Genomic DNA, 17411 nt, shown 5'->3' with positions numbered 1-17411 from the left:
GTGAGGAGCAGGACAGTGATATTTTTAAATTTTACCTATGTCCAGTGAGAAAACGCGGTGTGTGCATTTGCGTCATTCCTTCGCACAAAAGTCCTGGTCACGAAAGCAAAGTGTGCGGGGGGCGATACTAGCCATTTTTATAACACTTGTGAGGCATAAGCAATTAGAAAAGAACGCCTTTACTACGCAGGAACACAAAAAAAAATCGTGTTTATACATAAGCGTAAAACAATCAACATCGCAACACTGAAGACAGAGGCACAACACTGCCCCCTGATGGCCACAACTCACGCCGGGAGGTGGTGGACCCCCCCCCACGACCCCGCCCCCCGCTTGCCCCCCCCCCCGGCCCGCTCGACGATTCACGCGACGCCGATTGAGAGCCGCGCTCATGGCCTCGTCGCTCCGCAAGCCAACCGCCTGCTCGGCGCCACGGGTAAGGGACGCGTCGCGGAACGTCGATGGGGCTGGCTGTGTGTGTGGTGGGTGGAAGGGGCTCGGCCCCCCGCCTGCTTTACCCGGCCCCCCGCCTGCCTTTCCCGGCCCCCCACAGAACGTGACGGCCAGAACACGGCTCTCTCTCTCTCTGTGTCTGTCATGTTTTTGTTTCTAATCGGCGAGGCCCGAAGCGCGAATCAAGGGTGCTCGGATAGATGCCCTACCGGCGGAGGCGCGAGGTGCCCGGTAGGGGCGTCAACACTCACCGAGGCCTGCTGCTCGATCCCCCCCGACACACACACACACCGACCCCACCATCCCTCTTTGTTGTCACTAGTCTCGGTGGGTGCTTGTTGTTGAAATGACAGTGGCGATTAATTTGTAACGGTGGTGTTGTAGTATTTGTGGCGGTGCTGGTATTGTTGTTGATGCCCTGGTGGTTGTTGGGTTTGTTGTTGTTGTTGAGGGTTGCGTAACACGCGGAGTAACAGCTGATGCTGATGTCACTGGGGCCTTTGGGCCGCCGAGGCCGAGAGTTGTTGTTGTTGTCTTTCAATCCGGTACCTGGGAAACAACGGGGCACCAGGCAAACCAAGACCTGGCGTGGGGGTACCAGGTCCTTGGGTCAGGGGACCCAGTGACCAGAGACTATTGGGGGGAGGCGGGGGGGGGGGGAATGGAATCAGGGATTGGGTTACTGTGAAACGTGGGACAACGAGGCTTTGGAGACGGGGGACTACTATGCTTCTGGAATCTAGGAATCGGGGAGGATCCTGTGGAATTCTGGATTTGGGGTCAGCGACTTGGGAAACTGGAAATTGTGGATCCGGGATCTGGGACCAGTGAGTAATATGGAACTTGGGTAACCGTAGACTTGGAAAACCAGGAGCAGGGCCCTGGAAAACTGAGACCTGGAAAAACCGATAAACTGGGGAACCTAAGCTTGGATCTGGAACCAAGATCTTGGAAAACCGGCACCAGTATTTTTATTACACTCCGGAACAGAAACCCTGGACTCAGTGCCGGATTTTCCTAGCAGCACAAGTAGCTACATATGCTACGGGCTCCGCACTTTCAAGCTATCAATTCCGGTTCAGTGATTCTGCACTTGCTCTATTACTATAGTACTATACTGCCTTCAACTTTTACGAACGACTGGATGTTTACGGTTAGCGATTTGTCGTATTATCTGGCGTATAGAAGATGATTTTTTAAAAATTTACTTTACTATGCAAGTAAAAAAATGTGTGTTTTAATATTGATGTGCTTTTTTTATTTAGGGCCCCTTTATAACATATGCTACAGGCCCCACACTAGCTTAATCCGGCACTGTCTGGACGAGGCTCTTGAGACCTGGAATGCTCGGACCCATTAAGGTGCTGGGATCTACGACGAGGAACTCTCGTCTCGGGAGCTGGAATGGAACCTCGGAGCTGGGAATAGCTAGGGTCCTTGTGATCAGTACCTTAGGACTCTTCATGTGAGACCAATATCACAGAGCATGGAGATTAGAGAGAGACCTTGTACTCTCTTTGACACGTAGTAGGCTTTCGCCATTATTCATCATAATTATTCATCACAAAGCTTTTTTTGGGTTAGATCACATAAGTGTAAATGTGTTGTTAACCCACCGCCACCCGACACAGCCAATTAGTGAGGTTTGTAACCTAAACAAAACGTGGCACTAAGTTACTACTTCAGCCAACCGGTGTGTTGATAGATTAAATCCACAACATTTACAAAATGAGTACTGTGACGTTTTGCTGGTACAGTAACTACGTCCCGCATAATCGAGGCCTTGTACTCCTGAATTAGGGCGCTGGGACCTGGTGCTTGGGTAGGGCAGTGGGAGTTGAGATCTGGGACCTGGATCCTGGAATCAAGGATGCAGAACAAGGTACCCTGTATATGATTAGGATCTGGGAACCCAGGAGTTTTGGGGAAAATAATTTTAGGCTTTGGAGCTGAGGGACGTGGGGGTTTAGCTGTACAGAAACCCGTGTTTGCTGTAACCCTGTGCATGTAATTGTCTATGTGTGAATCGTAGATGATAAGGACCCATTATGGACAACCTGAACCCAGTTTCTCTGCTGTGCCTGCTGAGTGGCTGTGCCACGGCCATAATGGGCCACCTGAAAGAGGGAGATCGAGTCCGAGGCTCGATCTCCATTGTACCAGCTCGGCGGTTCTAACATTGGCCGTTATGAATCCTCTGTCTCACGCGACCCAGGTACTGGCGGAGGAAGCGACGCGATCGTGAGCGGCTGTATTTGGACTCACGGGCGGCACTCACGGCTGTAGGAACCAAACATGAAGCTGTTTGTGTTCCTGGTGAACACGGGTGCCACCCTCACCTTCGACACCGAGCTGGCACTCCAAACGTATGCCCCGCACACTCGCTCGCACAAAAAACATGGACCCCCACCACCTCACCGTATATCCTTGAACGCAACTTTCGGGTCAAGTGTTGTTAGTGAGCACCTATGAAGATCGGTACACCACACAAGGAGGAGGTGGGAGACCAGCACCACACCCGGCTGCCTTTGCCTTTGCAGTGGTGATGTTTTTGTACAATGCACTGGGAAATAATTTGAGGCCGAGTCGATCTAGTGGAGGCGCATGACCGGTTCAGATAATCGTCACTGGTGTTGGCCGTGAGAAGGAATCAAACTCGGGTCACTGGCTTCGTATTGCAGTGCGCTAGCCTCCACACTACCGCTCCCCACACATAGACACACAGACACGGGCACACACGCGCTTCAACACATAGTCACATCATGCACACGCGCTTAAGATGGAAATTAAGCGATGCAGTGCAATGTGATGTTTTAGAACACAATTGGTGCCAATGTTGCTTTGTTCAGTAATGTGGGCTGCTACACAGAGTATGTAGATGGGCAATACAGAGCAACTTTTATTCAAAAGTCTTCAAAACATTTTCTTTCACAAGCCAAGTGCGTTCTGATTGGTTGAACGGGGTCACATAGTCCTCATGGCAAACCGGTTCACCGTAGCTGTATTTCTTCCGCTCGTGATGGAAATGAGGCGCTTCATCATAAAACCGAATGGGTCTTTCGTAGGTAGGGAAATTAAACATTTCACCTTTGTAATGTTTTGTTATTTTTTTCTCTTATCTGGAATGCTCCCATGGTGTAATGGTCAGCGGACTGGACTTGCGATCCAGAGGTTGCCGGATCGATTCCGTCTCCCGGAGCGACAGTTGAACCAACGTTCCACGCCTCTTAGATCCCCCCCCCTCCCCACCTCTATCCACTGAGCAGTATAAATGGATTCACCGGAGCTGATTTGCAGGTCGCGTGCGGTGGGGTAAAGTGTGGGTACACCCACTGCTTACCGAACATGCCAAAATAATTTTTGATTCATAGGCCGAGCAGGTGCCTCTCCTTGCCTAAATCCTCTTGGCGCGACTCCCTGGGCTAAACCGCCCAGGCTAGAGGGGAGGGCAGGGGTCGGTGCTTCCGGCCTCTACTTCATGAATGATTCAGGACCTGGAGCCGCGACTTAGCTTAATGGCTGAATAATGTGAAACTGTGCTGCAAAACGGAAGCGAAGGAGCCATTGCTTACCCTGAGAGACGTTGCCTAACGTGAAAAAATTCCATCAGCTTTGTACACGCAGGAGTGTAACACACTCGCGAATAAGCGCTCGCAAAAGCGTGTATGCTCAGATTCTTACATGAAGACAAAGGTTACCCCGTATAGCTTGTAACAGACTGTCGGGGCAAGTGCTGTTAGCGAGCACCTATGAAGGCCGACACGGCGCACGAGGCGGTAGGTGGCCAGCGCCACGCTCGGCGGCCTTTGTCTCCCTTGTGGCGAAGTTTACACACCACACTAGGTGCTCATTTGAGGTTGATTAGATCTTGGGGAGGCCCAAGACAGGTTCAGATAATCGTCACTGGTGTTGGCTGTGAGCGGGAATCGAACTCGTGTTGCTGGGTTCGTAGTGCAGCTCGCTATCCGCTACACTACACACGCAAACTCTTACACACTTGTATGTACACGATCGCGCACACACGCTAACACGCTAACACGCCAATCCAAGCCTGATCCAGATTTGTTCTTGGGTTTGACCACCAAATATTAACGTTAATAATTTACTTATTTGTCCTGAAAAGTCACACTGACTCCAGAGTGGTCTTTATCAGGAGAGTGTAGCATTGCTTTTTTTTTAATTTTAAGATGTTTTCAGCCACTTTATGACGAGTACTTATTCTTTCAGTCTGGAAGCGCAACGCAAGTGTGTGGGAGGAAATCAGAGCACAGGGAGAAAACCCACAAGTCCCAGGGGGGGAAACACTCCATCCCCATACAGATGGAAACAGATGGAGATTAGTCCGCTCCCTCTACCGCCTTCTCCTGGCGAGACAGCGGAATGGCACCTCCTCGACGCGCCTGGGAAGGGAGTTCCACAACATCTGTGCGGTGATCCGCCGACCCTCCCTGTTGCCTCCACAGTGCTGGGCTACAGGCCACGTGCATAGCCATCTCCATGGCCCAGTATTACGTATGTTATGTATTATGTAGTCAGTTGCCAAAGTTCTTCTTGCCAATTCCTCAACACAGCTTGCGCACTCACTTTGGATTCTGTTCTGCCCACGTTGCAGAAAACTTCAAACCCGTGACGGGCAGCCGGGTCCGACACACGGCAAATGCCGCCGTAGCGTGAACCCAGTTTAAAAAAAGAGGGGGGCATCATAGAGAAACTCAGCGGAGCGGGGGGGGCACGACACAGCCAATGTTAAATTCTAAACACGTTAAACGCAAAACAGAATGGAGGGGGGGGGGCTTGGGGGGCTGGTCACCCCTTGCGATCTCCAAGCTCTCCTCTCTCATCTCTCTCTACTCCCCTCCACACACTCTCCTACCGCTCCCAACTCATCTCACTCTACTCCCATCCACATACTCTCCTACCTCTCATCTCACTCCACTCCCCTCCACACACTCTCCTACCTCTCCCAGCTCATCTCACTCTACTCCCATCCACATACTCTCCTACCTCTCATCTCACTCCACTCCCCTCCACACACTCTCCTACCGCTCCGCTCTCATCTCTTTCTACTCCCCCCCCCCCACACTCCCTCCTACCTCTCCCCTCTCATCTCATGCTATTCTTCAGGACGTTATCTCCGTTCCAGCAGCATTAGAGGCCGCCTCCTACTCGCAAAGCCGCCCACAGCCATCAATCTTGGTTCCATGGGAGGAGGTCGCTCCTTCTCGGCTGCTGCTCCTGCAGTCTGGAATTAATTTGCTCTTGAACTGTGTGCGGTTGAGACTCTGCTGCCACCCTTTGTTCAAGTCGAGACCGAAACCGTAATTTTAAGTTTTGTTATTTTGTCCCCCCCCACCCCCCACACCCCCCCCCCCCAGCGTAGTCTGTGGAGATGCAGTTGCATCTAGACGTGATTATACAAAATGTACTAGCAGCCTTGCACGCACGTCCCTTGGACGTAACGTGACCCTCCCTCCGCTCCTCCCCCCTCCCTTCCCACTTCACCCACCCAGCTACCAAGCAAAACTGTTTTTTCCATTTAGTATATGATATGATTCGCGGCCGGGGTGGAGGGGAGGTGGGGGGGGTGATGTGAGTGAAGTCATCGCGCTCGGTGATGTCACCACCGAGCACTCGCACTTGGCCGTGCGACAGACAGACAGCCAGCCAGCCAGGAATCCAGGAATCCGGGTTTAAATGCAGCCAGAGAAAGCAACTGTTTCGTTCTAATCTAGTACAACATTTGTGTTGCATTGCAGCGTGGCGGAGTTGAGACAGGCCATCCAGACCAAGTACCGCGTCGGGGTTCAGCACCAGGTGCTGGTGGTGAGCGGCGGCGAGTGCCTGGCGGGCGATCGGAGGGTGTGCAGCTACAGCGCAGGAACGGTACGGAAGAGAAGCATCTCCGCGCCGCGGCGGGGTCGGCTGCACGCAACTGAATCGCCCGCGCGAGCCATCGGTTTTGCGAGCCGTTGAGCAGCCGGTTTGCTCGCAAGGCGTTTAGGCGACAAACTCTGCCCCTCAAGCAAAATGTATTCTCCGCTCGGCCTCTCTGGCGCCTCTCCCTCTCTGTGCACCGTGAAAAGGGCCACTTTGCCCGAAACGTCGCCCGTTGTGGACAAGTCCTCGCAAGGCCGCGGTGTTACGGTGAGGGAAAAAAAGTGTTTGATCCCCTGCTGATTTTGTACGTTTGTCCACTGACAAAGAAATTATCAGTATATAATTTTAATGGTAGGTTTATTTGAACAGTGAGAGACAGAATAACAACAAAAAAATCCAGAAAAACGCATGTCAAAAATGTTATAAATTGATTTGCATTTTAATGAGGGAAATAAGTATTTGACCCCCTCTCAATCAGAAAGATTTCTGGCTCCCAGGTGTCTTTTATACAGGTAACGAGCTGAGATTAGGAGCACACTCTTAAAGGGAGTGCTCCTAATCTCAGCTTGTTACCGGTATAAAAGACACCTGTCCACAGAAGCAATCAATCAATCAGATTCCAAACTCTCTGCCATGGCCAAGACCAAAGAGCTCTCCAAGGATGTCAGGGACAAGATTGTAGACCTACACAATACTGGAATGGGCTACAAAACCATTGCCAAGCAGCTTGGTGAGAAGGTGATAACAGTTGGTGAGATTATTCGCAAATGGAAGAAACACAAAAGAACTGTCAATCTCCCTCGGCCTGGGGCTCCATGCAAGATCTCACCTCGTGGAGTTGCAATGATCATAAGAACGGTGAGGAATCAGCTCAGAACTACACGGGAGGATCTTGGCAATGATCTCAAGGCAGCTGGGACCATAGTCACCAAGAAAACAATTGGTAACACACTACGCCGTGAAGGACTGAAATCCTGCAGCGCCCGCAAGGTCCCCCTGCTCAAGAAAGCACATATACATGGCCGTCTGAAGTTTGCCAATGAACATCTGAATGATTCAGAGGACAACTGGGTGAAAGTGTTGTGGTCAGATGAGACCAAAATGGAGCTCTTTGGCATAAACTCAACTCGCCGTGTTTGGAGGAGGAGGAATGCTGCCTATGACCCCAAGAACACCATCCCCACCGTCAAACATGGAGGTGGAAACATTATGCTTTGGGGGTGTTTTTCTGCTAAGGGGACAGGACACCTTCACCGCATCAAAGGGACGATGGACGGGGCCATATACCGTCAAATCTTGGGTGAGAACCTCCTTCCCTCAGCCAGGGCATTGAAAATGGGTCGTGGATGGGTATTCCAGCATGACAATGACCCAAAACACACGGCCAAGGCAACAAAGGAGTGGCTCAAGAAGAAGCACATTAAGGTCCTGGAGTGGCCTAGCCAGTCTCTAGACCTTAATCCCATAGAAAATCTGTGGATGGAGCTGAAGGTTCGAGTTGCCAAACGTCAGCCTCGAAACCTTAATGACTTGGAGAAGATCTGGAAAGACGAGTGGGACACAATCCCTCCTGAGATGTGTGCATACCTGGTGGCCAACTACAAGAAACGTCTGACCTCTGTGATTGCCAACAGGGGTTTTGCCACCAAGTACTAAGTCATGTTTTGCAGAGGGGTCAAATACTATTTCCCTCATTAAAATGCAAATCAATTTATAACATTTTTTGACATGCGTTTTTCCGTATTTTTTTGTTGTTATTCTGTCTCTCACTGTTCAAATAAACCTACCATTAAAATTATAGACTGATCATTTCTTTGTCAGTGGGCAATCGTACAAAATCAGCGGGGGATCAAATACTTTTTTTCCCTCACTGTATTGACGAGCGTGTGGAGTTTATTCGCCGCGACTGCTTTCGTGCGTCGATCCGCCCGCCGATTTATAATGTCGTGTATCGTCTTAATAATGACAATGTTTGGTGACTCGCAAATATATGATGATAATAACAACAACAACAACAATTCTTTAGCTTTATACATCGCGCCGTTGTCGTTCGTGCAAAATTGCATCTTGTCACAATTGCCGGGGATGCACAGAACAATGCCGGGGAACGGCGGCGGTCACCACCAAGCGGCGGTGAGCCAGTGCCGCCAACGGTCGCCCAAACTCCGTTGTCCTCTACGTATTAAGTTGTTTTAAGCCAATTAATGAGTGGATGCACCTGATATGAGTTAGGTGATGACGTCACCCTGCTGCTCTATATAAAACCGGGAGCAAGCGAGGGCTTTACCATTCTGGCGAATTGCCCGATGACGCTGGATGTGTTTACCAGCGAAACGTCGTACTCAAACTGTAAATGTTGTGGATTCACTCTTCAACACTCCGGTGGGCTAAAGTAGTGAATTATTTGTCTTTTGTCAACGTGACACTTTTTTTTTTGCTGATTGGCCGTGTCGGGTGGTGGAGGGTTACGACACATTTATAAATAAACGCGATCTAACCCAAAAAAACCTTTATTATGAATAATATTGGTCCCGAAAGCCCACTTGTTAAACTAATTCTTGACTGGTCGTCACAATCAACGAAATGCGCCAGGCGATGATAACTCCGTGCGGTCATTTCGAGAGGAGCCGATGGTTTTGGTTGCACAACTGATGGCTCAGGTGTGGCACCAGCTCTGAAGCTGTTGCTGCCGATTTTGACATCGAATCCGCTCCCCTCCCCGTGCCTGTGGCACAACCATATTCCAGTTGTGGGGGTGGAGTGGTGGCGTTGTGGTTTGTCCGCTGCCCGGTGAACCAGGATACCTCAGTTCGACCTATTATTATTATTGTTATCATCGTGATTGCAGTCTGGTGGTGCTGCATACACCGTGTCGTGAGACCGGTGTATTTGTATTTGGGGAGTTGACCGGGGTGGCTTGGAGGTTCAGAGCTGCTGACTATTGAACACTTTGCTGCTGCGGCCTGTGGAGGCTACCACGCTGGATCTTTGTCTTTGCAAGGTCACGTTAGGGCGGGGGTGGGATGGGGTCGTGCACTGTGTGTTGTTTTTGTTTACGAAGAAATGTGAAAGGAATCGTCGACATCTGACCAGAAGCTTGTGGGCGAGGGGGCGTGGGATGGCGGAGGGGGGACGGGGGGGGGGGGCCGTGGGGGGATGACGATGGCCGGTGGGGCGAGACTTAACGACGGAGCGGAAGGTCACACAACAGGGGTCACCAGAGGGCGCCCGACAGAGGGCGTCCACCGTGGAGACGGAGCTATGAAATCCGCTCGTGCCCAGAACCGCAAACCATCACCGCCACTGTCACCACCGCCACCGTCATCACGTGCTGTCACCGTTGCCACCCCCGTTACCGCCACCGTCACCGTCAACGCCACCATCGTCGCCGTCACTGTCACCGTCAACGCCGCTGTCCTCACCGTCACTGTCACCGCCATCATCACCTCCCCCGGTTCCTGTGCGACTGCTGCTGCTGCTGCTGCTGCGTTTTTGTTTGCAGGTCGGGCAATGCGAGCCTCCGCTCTGCGCGGTTGTTTATTTAAAAAGTTGCCACTTATAGACGCCACCTGCTCATTGACACTTTGCACCGAGCGTCCGAGCGAGTGAGGAGGGGCAGCGGAGGCTGCTGCTGTGTGGAGGAGGAGTCCCCCAGAAGGTTCCTCCCTTCGCCTTTTTCGTCGACTTTACTCGGGGCGAGCGCGGTTGTGCCGTCGCGCGATCGGTTTGCTTTCGGAGAAGGGGGGGGGGGGAGGGAAACGTGAAGCGAATAGTTAGAAGGTGTAGAGAGAGGGAATGAAGTAGAGGAGCACGTGCATTCCAGAACGTCATGTTGATTGTCGAGAAGCGTAGGTGGGCTTGGGCAGGACGGGGCGCTCATTGGGACGATGGTCAGTGGGCGAGGCTAACGGTGGAGTAGCAGCCAAAGGGGGTGACTCTCGCCCTGTAAGAAGACGTCCCCTGCGGAGATGGAGTGACGTAAATCGGCGTGTGCTGCCGGGCCGAGGTGGAGGGTTGCGTCTCCAGACGGCGAGAGATGGCGACTGGTTTAGGGGAGGCCTTTATCCAGCAGTGGATTGAACATGGCTCGTGACGCTGATGAAGCCGCCGATCTTCTTGTCGTGCTATTTGGCCAGCTTGTATGTGTCATTGGTTTAGCGGGCGCCATGTCAACATAACCTACCGCCCTTAGTCGATCCACTGCAGGTCACAATAATACACTCGCTCACCATCTCGCCCACCCGCTCACTTACTCACTCGCTCCCTCACCTGCTCACGCTATCACCCACTCTTTTGTTTTCACTCACTCACTCACTCGCGCACTCACCCGCTCACTCACCCGCTCACTCACTCACCATACTGCAGGTTACAACACTTATCTGTGTTTGGAGAGTGTAATGGAAGGGAGTAGACTGAGGTTAGAGGGGAGAGGTAGGAGAGCACGTGGATGTGAGTAGCGTGAGATGAGGGGGGAGTGGGGTGAGATGAGAGGGCAGTGGGGTGAGATGAGAGGGCAGTGGGGTGAGATGAGGGGGGAGTGGGGTGAGATTAGAGGGGAGTGGGGTGAGATGAGAGGAGAGTTGGGTAAGATGGGGGAGTGGGGTGAGATTAGAGGGGAGTGGGGTGAGATGAGAGGAGAGTTGGGTAAGATGGGGGAGTCGGGTGAGATGAGAGGGGAGTTGGGTGAGATGAGTGAGGAGTGGGGTGAGATGAGGGGGGAGTGGGGTGAGATGAGAGGGCAGTGGGGTGAGATGAGAGGGCAGTGGGGTGAGATGAGGGGGGAGTGGGGTGAGATTAGAGGGGAGTGGGGTGAGATGAGAGGAGAGTTGGGTAAGATGGGGGAGTGGGGTGAGATGAGGGGGGAGTGGGGTGAGATTAGAGTGGGGTGAGATGAGAGGAGAGTTGGGTAAGATGGGGGAGTGGGGTGAGATGAGGGGGGAGTGGAGTGCGCAATGAATCCGGCAGCCCGGGTTCGATTCCCGCTCACGGCCAACACCAGTGACGATTATCTAAATCGGTCCTGGGCCTCCCCTAGGTCGACTCTGCTTCAAACGAGTACCTGGTGCGGTGTGTAAACATTGTCACTGGGGAGACAAAGGCGGCCGGGCGTGGTGCTGGCCACCCACGCCCTCGTGTGCCGTGCCGGCTTTCATAGGTGCTACTCGCTGACAGCACTTGCCCCAACGGTCTGTTAAGGCTATACGGAGGCTCTTTGTGTTTGTCTTTTGTGTGTATGTGTGGTCGGCGTGTGCATCTAGCCTGGCACGAGTGCTGTGGTGACTTCACGATCACTCAGTGGTGTGTGGCGGCCGTTGCCATTAGAATTGTTGTTCTGCCCCTGGTGATTTGCATTATTATTATTATTATCATAATTTAATTATGATATAATTACCATGATGGTGATTATTATCACGTTGATAATGATTAATTTCATCATTGTATAGGTATTATTGTTGTTATCTTTATGATATATAATTATTATCATCATGATAGTAACAACTCCAGGGGCGCTGTGAGCTTGAATCACTGTTTGCTCGTATCTCCGACATGGCCATTATAAACCCTCTTGAGCAAGCGAGGGGGAGGCAGGCAGACACACTTCTCTATTCTCCGCAGCCTCCCGCCGAAGGCACCAATTCGATCGTCCTGTTGTTAGTATCGACCACGGGGCATCGTCCCTCCCAGCAGCGTGCATCACTGTGTTGGGGAACTCCCCGTGGGTGGGCGTCAAGGAGGAGCCGTACCTCGGCTCTGCCAGGAGAGGGCAGCAAAGCAAAAATGTGGACCCCTACCTGTCCGGTCTGTATGGGGATAAAGCGTTTCCCCCTCGCTCGAACGCGTGGGTTTTTATGCGGGTGCTCCGGTTTCCTCCCACACGTGTAATAACCACCCCTCGTTAATTGGCCTATAACACCTTAACATATAGAGGACCGCAGAGTTCGGGCAATCGTCGGTAGCGCCGGCTATTTCTCGTGGCTGCCTTCCCGCTTCGTCTGTGGTTCCTCTGAGTCGTCCTCTCTGTCTACGAGGGCGAGGAACGGATACCGTGCAGTGGCGGCGGCGGCGGCGGCGGCGCATCGTTACGAGTTGACGTAATTGTTTTAAAATGACCACCAGGGATAAAGAGATCGGTTCGAACCGAGAACCTCTCTCTGACCTTGCTGGCTCGGTGACTCCGACATGGCCCTTATGAACCACGCGTCTCCTCCGTGTGTGTCTCTCGCCCAGGACACCAACCCGATCTTCTTGTTCAGCAAGGAGCTGATCCTTCACGACCGGGCGCCGTGCGTGAGCCGTGTGGTGCTGCCCGGCGAGGCGCAGATGGAGCCCAAGGTGGAGGAGTCGGTGATCATGCCGGCGGTGTTCCACACCGTGACGCTGCGCACGCAGCTCGCGCTGGTAACGCATCGCCGCCGACACCACCACCACCGCCGCCACCACCACCACCACCGTCACCACCACCACCACCGCCAGCAGTGCTCGCACCATGCGCTTGTTGTCCCCTGTGCGTGTGTTTGTGTCTGTGCGTGCGTGTGTGCGTGTGGGGAGTGGTGGTCCAGCGGCTTGCTAGTTGGGGCTATGAATCTGGTGATCCGAGTTTCGATTCCCACATCTGTGTGGTGCCTGCGTGCGTGTGCCTGCGTACGATCGTCCATGCGTACGTACCTGCGTCATGGCTCACCGCTTGGATTCTTGCTCCTCCCCATCCTCCTCCCAACCTCATTCACCTGCCTCTTTCCCACACTCAACTCCACCTCCTCCTCCCCACCTCCTACCCTCTCCTCCTGCTGCCCCGCCACATCCCCGACCACCTCCACCTTTTTTCCCCACCTCCTCCTCCCCCTCCCAGCGCCACCTCCTCCTCCACCTCTTCCTTCGCCCGCCTTTCCCCCCCACATCCTCACGGCGCTGCCCGTGCACAGGAGATGCAGGAGCTGGCGCAGCGGCTGTGTATGGTGTGCGAGTCGCTGGTGCATGACGAGCACATGCAGCACCAGGGCTGGTCGGCCGTCACCGCCAACCTCGAAGACTGCAGCTCGGCCTTCGCGGGCCTCCTGACGGCCTTCACACGCGCCTACGCAGCCTTCCTGGAGTCACGCCGCGACATCCTCTCCCAGCTCTCGGAGTGCGTGGATCATTCACTCACTCATTCATTCACTCATTCACTCACTCATTCACTCACTCATTCATTCACTCATTCATTCACTCACTCACTCACTCATTCATTCACTCATTCACTCACTCACTCACTCATTCATTCACTCATTCACTCACTCATTCATTCACTCATTCATTCACTCATTCATTCACTAATTCATTCACTCACTCAGCCGCACCCACACAACCTTCCTGGATTCGTGCCGAGTTGTGATTCTCTCCCCGCCCCTCTCTCCCCGCCCCTCTCTCCCCGCCCCCCTCTCCCCGCCCCTCTCTCCCCGCCCCTCTCTCCCCCCGCCCCTCTCTCCCGCGTGTGTGTGCGCTAGGCTGGGCGACGCCGTCACCGTCATGGCTCAGATCCCGCTGCTCCAGTGCCTCACCGCCTCGGTCTCCTCCGTCTCCTCCTTGTCCCGCCGGCGCGACAGCCTGTGCCGACTCGCCGACCGCTCCGACCCCCGCCGCCTCTCGGCCGACCTCCCCTCCTCTGCCGGCCCGCGGCCAGCCGGACGGCCTCCCGCTCGGGCCGGCCCGGCCCCTCCCGAAGGCCCCGTGACGCCGCCTCCGAAATGTCCAAGCGGCGGCGCCGACGACGGCCGACTGTCGCCGGGCCCCGGGGGCGGCGGGGGCGGCGGTGGAGACGATGGAGACGATGACGACGGTGGCCGGATAAAGGGCAGCTTCAACGTGTCGTTGCTCGACTGGGTGAACGTTCAAGATCGACCCAACGATGTTGAGACGCTCGTCCGAAAGTGCTTCGAGTCGATGAGCAGGGTGCGTGCTTGGGTGTGCGTGCGTACGTGTGGAAGGGTTTGTGTGTGCGGGTTTTCGTGTGTGCGCTTGTGTGCGTGGGGAAGGGTTTGTGTGTGCGTTTCGATAGGTGCGTGCATGCGTGTTGTGTGCGTGTTGTGTGCGCACGTGTGGAATGATTTGTGCATGTGGGTTTGGGGTTTGTGTGTGTGTCTGTGTGTTTCTAAGGGTTTGTGTGCGTGTATGTGTTGTGTGTGCGTGTGCGTGTAACGGTTAGAGCACTGCGCTATAAGCCGGTCCTGGGCCTCCCCTAGGTCAAATGAGTACCTGGTGCAGTGTGTAAACATCGCCACTGGGGAGACAAAGGCGGCCGGGCGTGGTTGCTGGCCACCCACCCCATCGTGTGCCGTGCCAGCCTTTATAGGTGCTCGCTGACAGCACCTTGCGCCGACAGTCTGTTAAAGGCTATATGGGGGCTCTTTATGTTTTTGTTGCATGTGCATGCGGGGTTTGTGTGTGCTTGCGTGTGTTCGATGTTCGCGCGCGTGTGCATGCACGCCCCGATTTGTCCATCCGTTGCTGGTTGAGGGCCTCAAATCCAAGCTTCATGTGCGGGAGAGGTAGGAGAGTACGTGGAGGGGAGTAGAGTGAGATGAGAGGGGAGAGGTAGGAGAGTGCGTGGAGGGGAGTGGAGTGAGATGAGAGGGGAGAGGTAGGAGAGTGTGTGGAGGGGAGTAGAGTGAGATGAGAGGGGAGTAGAGTGAGATGAGAGGAGAGAGCTAGGAGAGTGCGTGGAGGGGAGTGGAGTGAGATGAGAGGGGAGAGGTAGGAGAGAGCGTGGAGGGGAGTAGAGTGAGATGAGAGGAAAGAGCTAGGAGAGTGTGTGGAGGGGAGTAGAGTGAGATGAGAGGTAGGAGAGAGCGTGGAGGGGAGTAGAGTGAGATGGGAGGGGAGTAGAGTGAGATGAGAGGGGAGAGGTAGGAGAGTGTGTGGAGGGGAGTGGAGTGAGATGAGAGGGGAGAGGTAGGAGAGTGCGTGGAGGGGAGTAGAGTGAGATGAGAGGGGAGGGCTAGGAGAATGTGTGGTGATGAGTATGATGATGGCGACGACGACGACGATGACCACGGCGTTTAACGATTGGCGTCTGTGGTCACCGCTGCCCGACAGCTGGAGCCCGGCATCGTGCAGCCCTTCCTGGGCGACTGCCAGGAAACTCTGGCCAAGATGGACAATCCGAGCATGAAGTCAATCCGCGGGCTGGAGGACCGGCTCTTCGTGCTCGACCAGCTGCTCGCCTCCTGTCAGCGCCTCGTCACCGAGCAGAAGGAGCTGGCGCAGGTAGCCACGGCGACCGGTCCTTCTCCCACGGCGACCGGGCCATCGTCACGGCGACCGGTTTACCCACAATCCCCCGTGTAATTTTTTTTTTTGGTCCTATTTAAAATTTTTAAACCAAGCTTGCGATGGCCGTCGTGTCGGGAAGAGACGAGGCTCTCAATTCCCAACTACTGTAGGGTGCACTGGGGTGGAGGTGGGGGGGGGGTGGTGGTGGTGGTGGGTAGAGGGTAGGGGGGGGGGGGCGGTGTTTGACCTTCGGGGTGCCCATCAGCAGCTTGTTCGACAAACTCTTATTTGCGCGCTTGCGGCGCAGGGCTTCCTGGCGAATCAAAAGCGCGCGGAGAACCTCAAGGACCCGTCGGTCCTGCCAGACCTGTGCCGCAGCCACGCCAACCAGCTGGTGATCATGCTCAGCAACCACAAGAAGCTGCTGGACGTCAAGCAGCGCTGCGCCACCGCCAAGCAGGAGCTCACCGACAACCTGCACGTGCGCCTGCGGTGAGTGACGGTGGTGGCGCCACCGCGGACTTGGAACGGCGGCGATGGCGGTGAGCGGAGGCTCGACGCCCACGGACCTGTAGTGAGTTGGTCACGCTTCTCAATATTCCCTGCCGTCCCATCTGGAGTGGGTGAGCGGGTGATAGAGTGAGCGCGTGGGTGGGCAAGTGAGTGGGTGGGTGGGTGAGTGGATGGGCTTGCCGGCTGAAACGATAGTGTCTTGAGTCTGTGTCTCTATGCAATCCTTATAGGTCTCTATGAAGCACTATGGGTCCCCGTGTAACTCTATGGATCTCTGTGTTACTCCGTGGGTCTTAACTTTGGCTCTCTAATTAATTATCAAAGGTCTCAAAGTAACTGTGGGTCTCTATGTAACTCTGTGGCTCTCTACGTAGCTCTATGGCCCTCTGTGTAGCTCTGTGGGTAATGGAGTTGCTCGGCTCAGCGGGGCCTTGCCAGCCGAGACAATAAAGCCCTGAGCCAACGTCGCGGCCTACCCCCCCCGCCCCCCCCCCTCGGGCGTGACGGAGCATCTTCGGTGGCGTCTGCAGGTGGTGCTACTACGTGATGCACCACGCCGACCTGGGCCGCGAGAAGCTGCAGGCGCTGTGTCACGTGCTGCGCGAGCTCACGGGCCGCGTGGGCGCCGCGCGCGAGGTGGCGCTCGCCCCACGACTCTACTGCCTGGCCGCCACCGAGACGCTGCGGCGGCGCGCCTTCTCCGCGCACTACCGGCGGGTGAGTGGGCGGGTGGGTGAGCGAGTGAGCGGGTGAGTGGGTTGGTGGGTGAGTGGGTGGGTGAGCGGGTGGGCGGGCGGGTGGGTGTGTGGACGGGTGAGCGGACGGGTGGTTGAGCGAGTGAGCGGGTGGTTGGGTTGGTGGGTGAGTGGGTGGGTGAGTGGGTGAGCGATTGAGCGGGTAGGTGGGTGGGTGGGTGGATGGGTGAGCGGGCAGGCAGGCGGGTGGGTGGCTGGCTTATCGGCTGGGTAGGTAAGCACGTGGGTGGGCGGGTGAGCGGGTGGGCCGGTGACTAGGTGAGTGAGTTGGTGAGTGGGCGAGTGAGTAGGTGGGCGGGTGAGTGGGTTGGCGGGTGGGCGGGTAAGTGAGTGAGTGAGTTGGTCGGTGAGTGTGGTTGGGTGGGTTAGTGGTTGAGTGTGTTGGCGGGTGAGCGGGTTGGCGGGTGAGCGGGTTGGCGGGTGATTGGGTAAGTGACTGAGTCGGTGTGTGAGTCGTTAGGTAGGGGAGTGGGTGAGTAAGTTGGTGAGTGGGTGGATGAGTGAGTGGGTGGATGAGTGAGTGGGTGGTTGCCTGCGTGCCTGACAATTATTTTAATTATAGTT

At 54.8% G+C, this 17411-nt stretch overlaps 1 protein-coding gene across 1 annotated transcript in view; it reads left to right on the top strand.

Annotated features, from left to right (window-relative positions):
* Positions 1–336: 336 nt before the first annotated feature.
* The window catches only part of LOC116951368 (uncharacterized), a 117812-nt gene continuing 100737 nt past the window's right edge, over positions 337–17411 (top strand). Inside the window, exons 1-9 of the mRNA XM_076073822.1 lie at positions 337–436; positions 2669–2819; positions 6210–6336; positions 12559–12729; positions 13254–13456; positions 13815–14259; positions 15403–15573; positions 15887–16071; positions 16623–16809. Coding sequence (XP_075929937.1) covers positions 2749–2819; positions 6210–6336; positions 12559–12729; positions 13254–13456; positions 13815–14259; positions 15403–15573; positions 15887–16071; positions 16623–16809 — 1560 coding nt within the window. The 5' untranslated portion in view covers positions 337–436; positions 2669–2748. The remainder of the gene's footprint in view (positions 437–2668; positions 2820–6209; positions 6337–12558; positions 12730–13253; positions 13457–13814; positions 14260–15402; positions 15574–15886; positions 16072–16622; positions 16810–17411) is intronic.

Source organism: Petromyzon marinus, chromosome 43, assembly GCF_048934315.1.
Source record: "Petromyzon marinus isolate PM22_M1 ecotype Great Lakes invasive population chromosome 43, UKy_Petmar_22M1.pri1.0, whole genome shotgun sequence".
NCBI classification, from domain to species: domain Eukaryota; kingdom Metazoa; phylum Chordata; class Hyperoartia; order Petromyzontiformes; family Petromyzontidae; genus Petromyzon; species Petromyzon marinus.
Note: the sequence above shows the minus strand (reverse complement) of the source record. Positions and strands in the feature narration are given on the sequence as shown.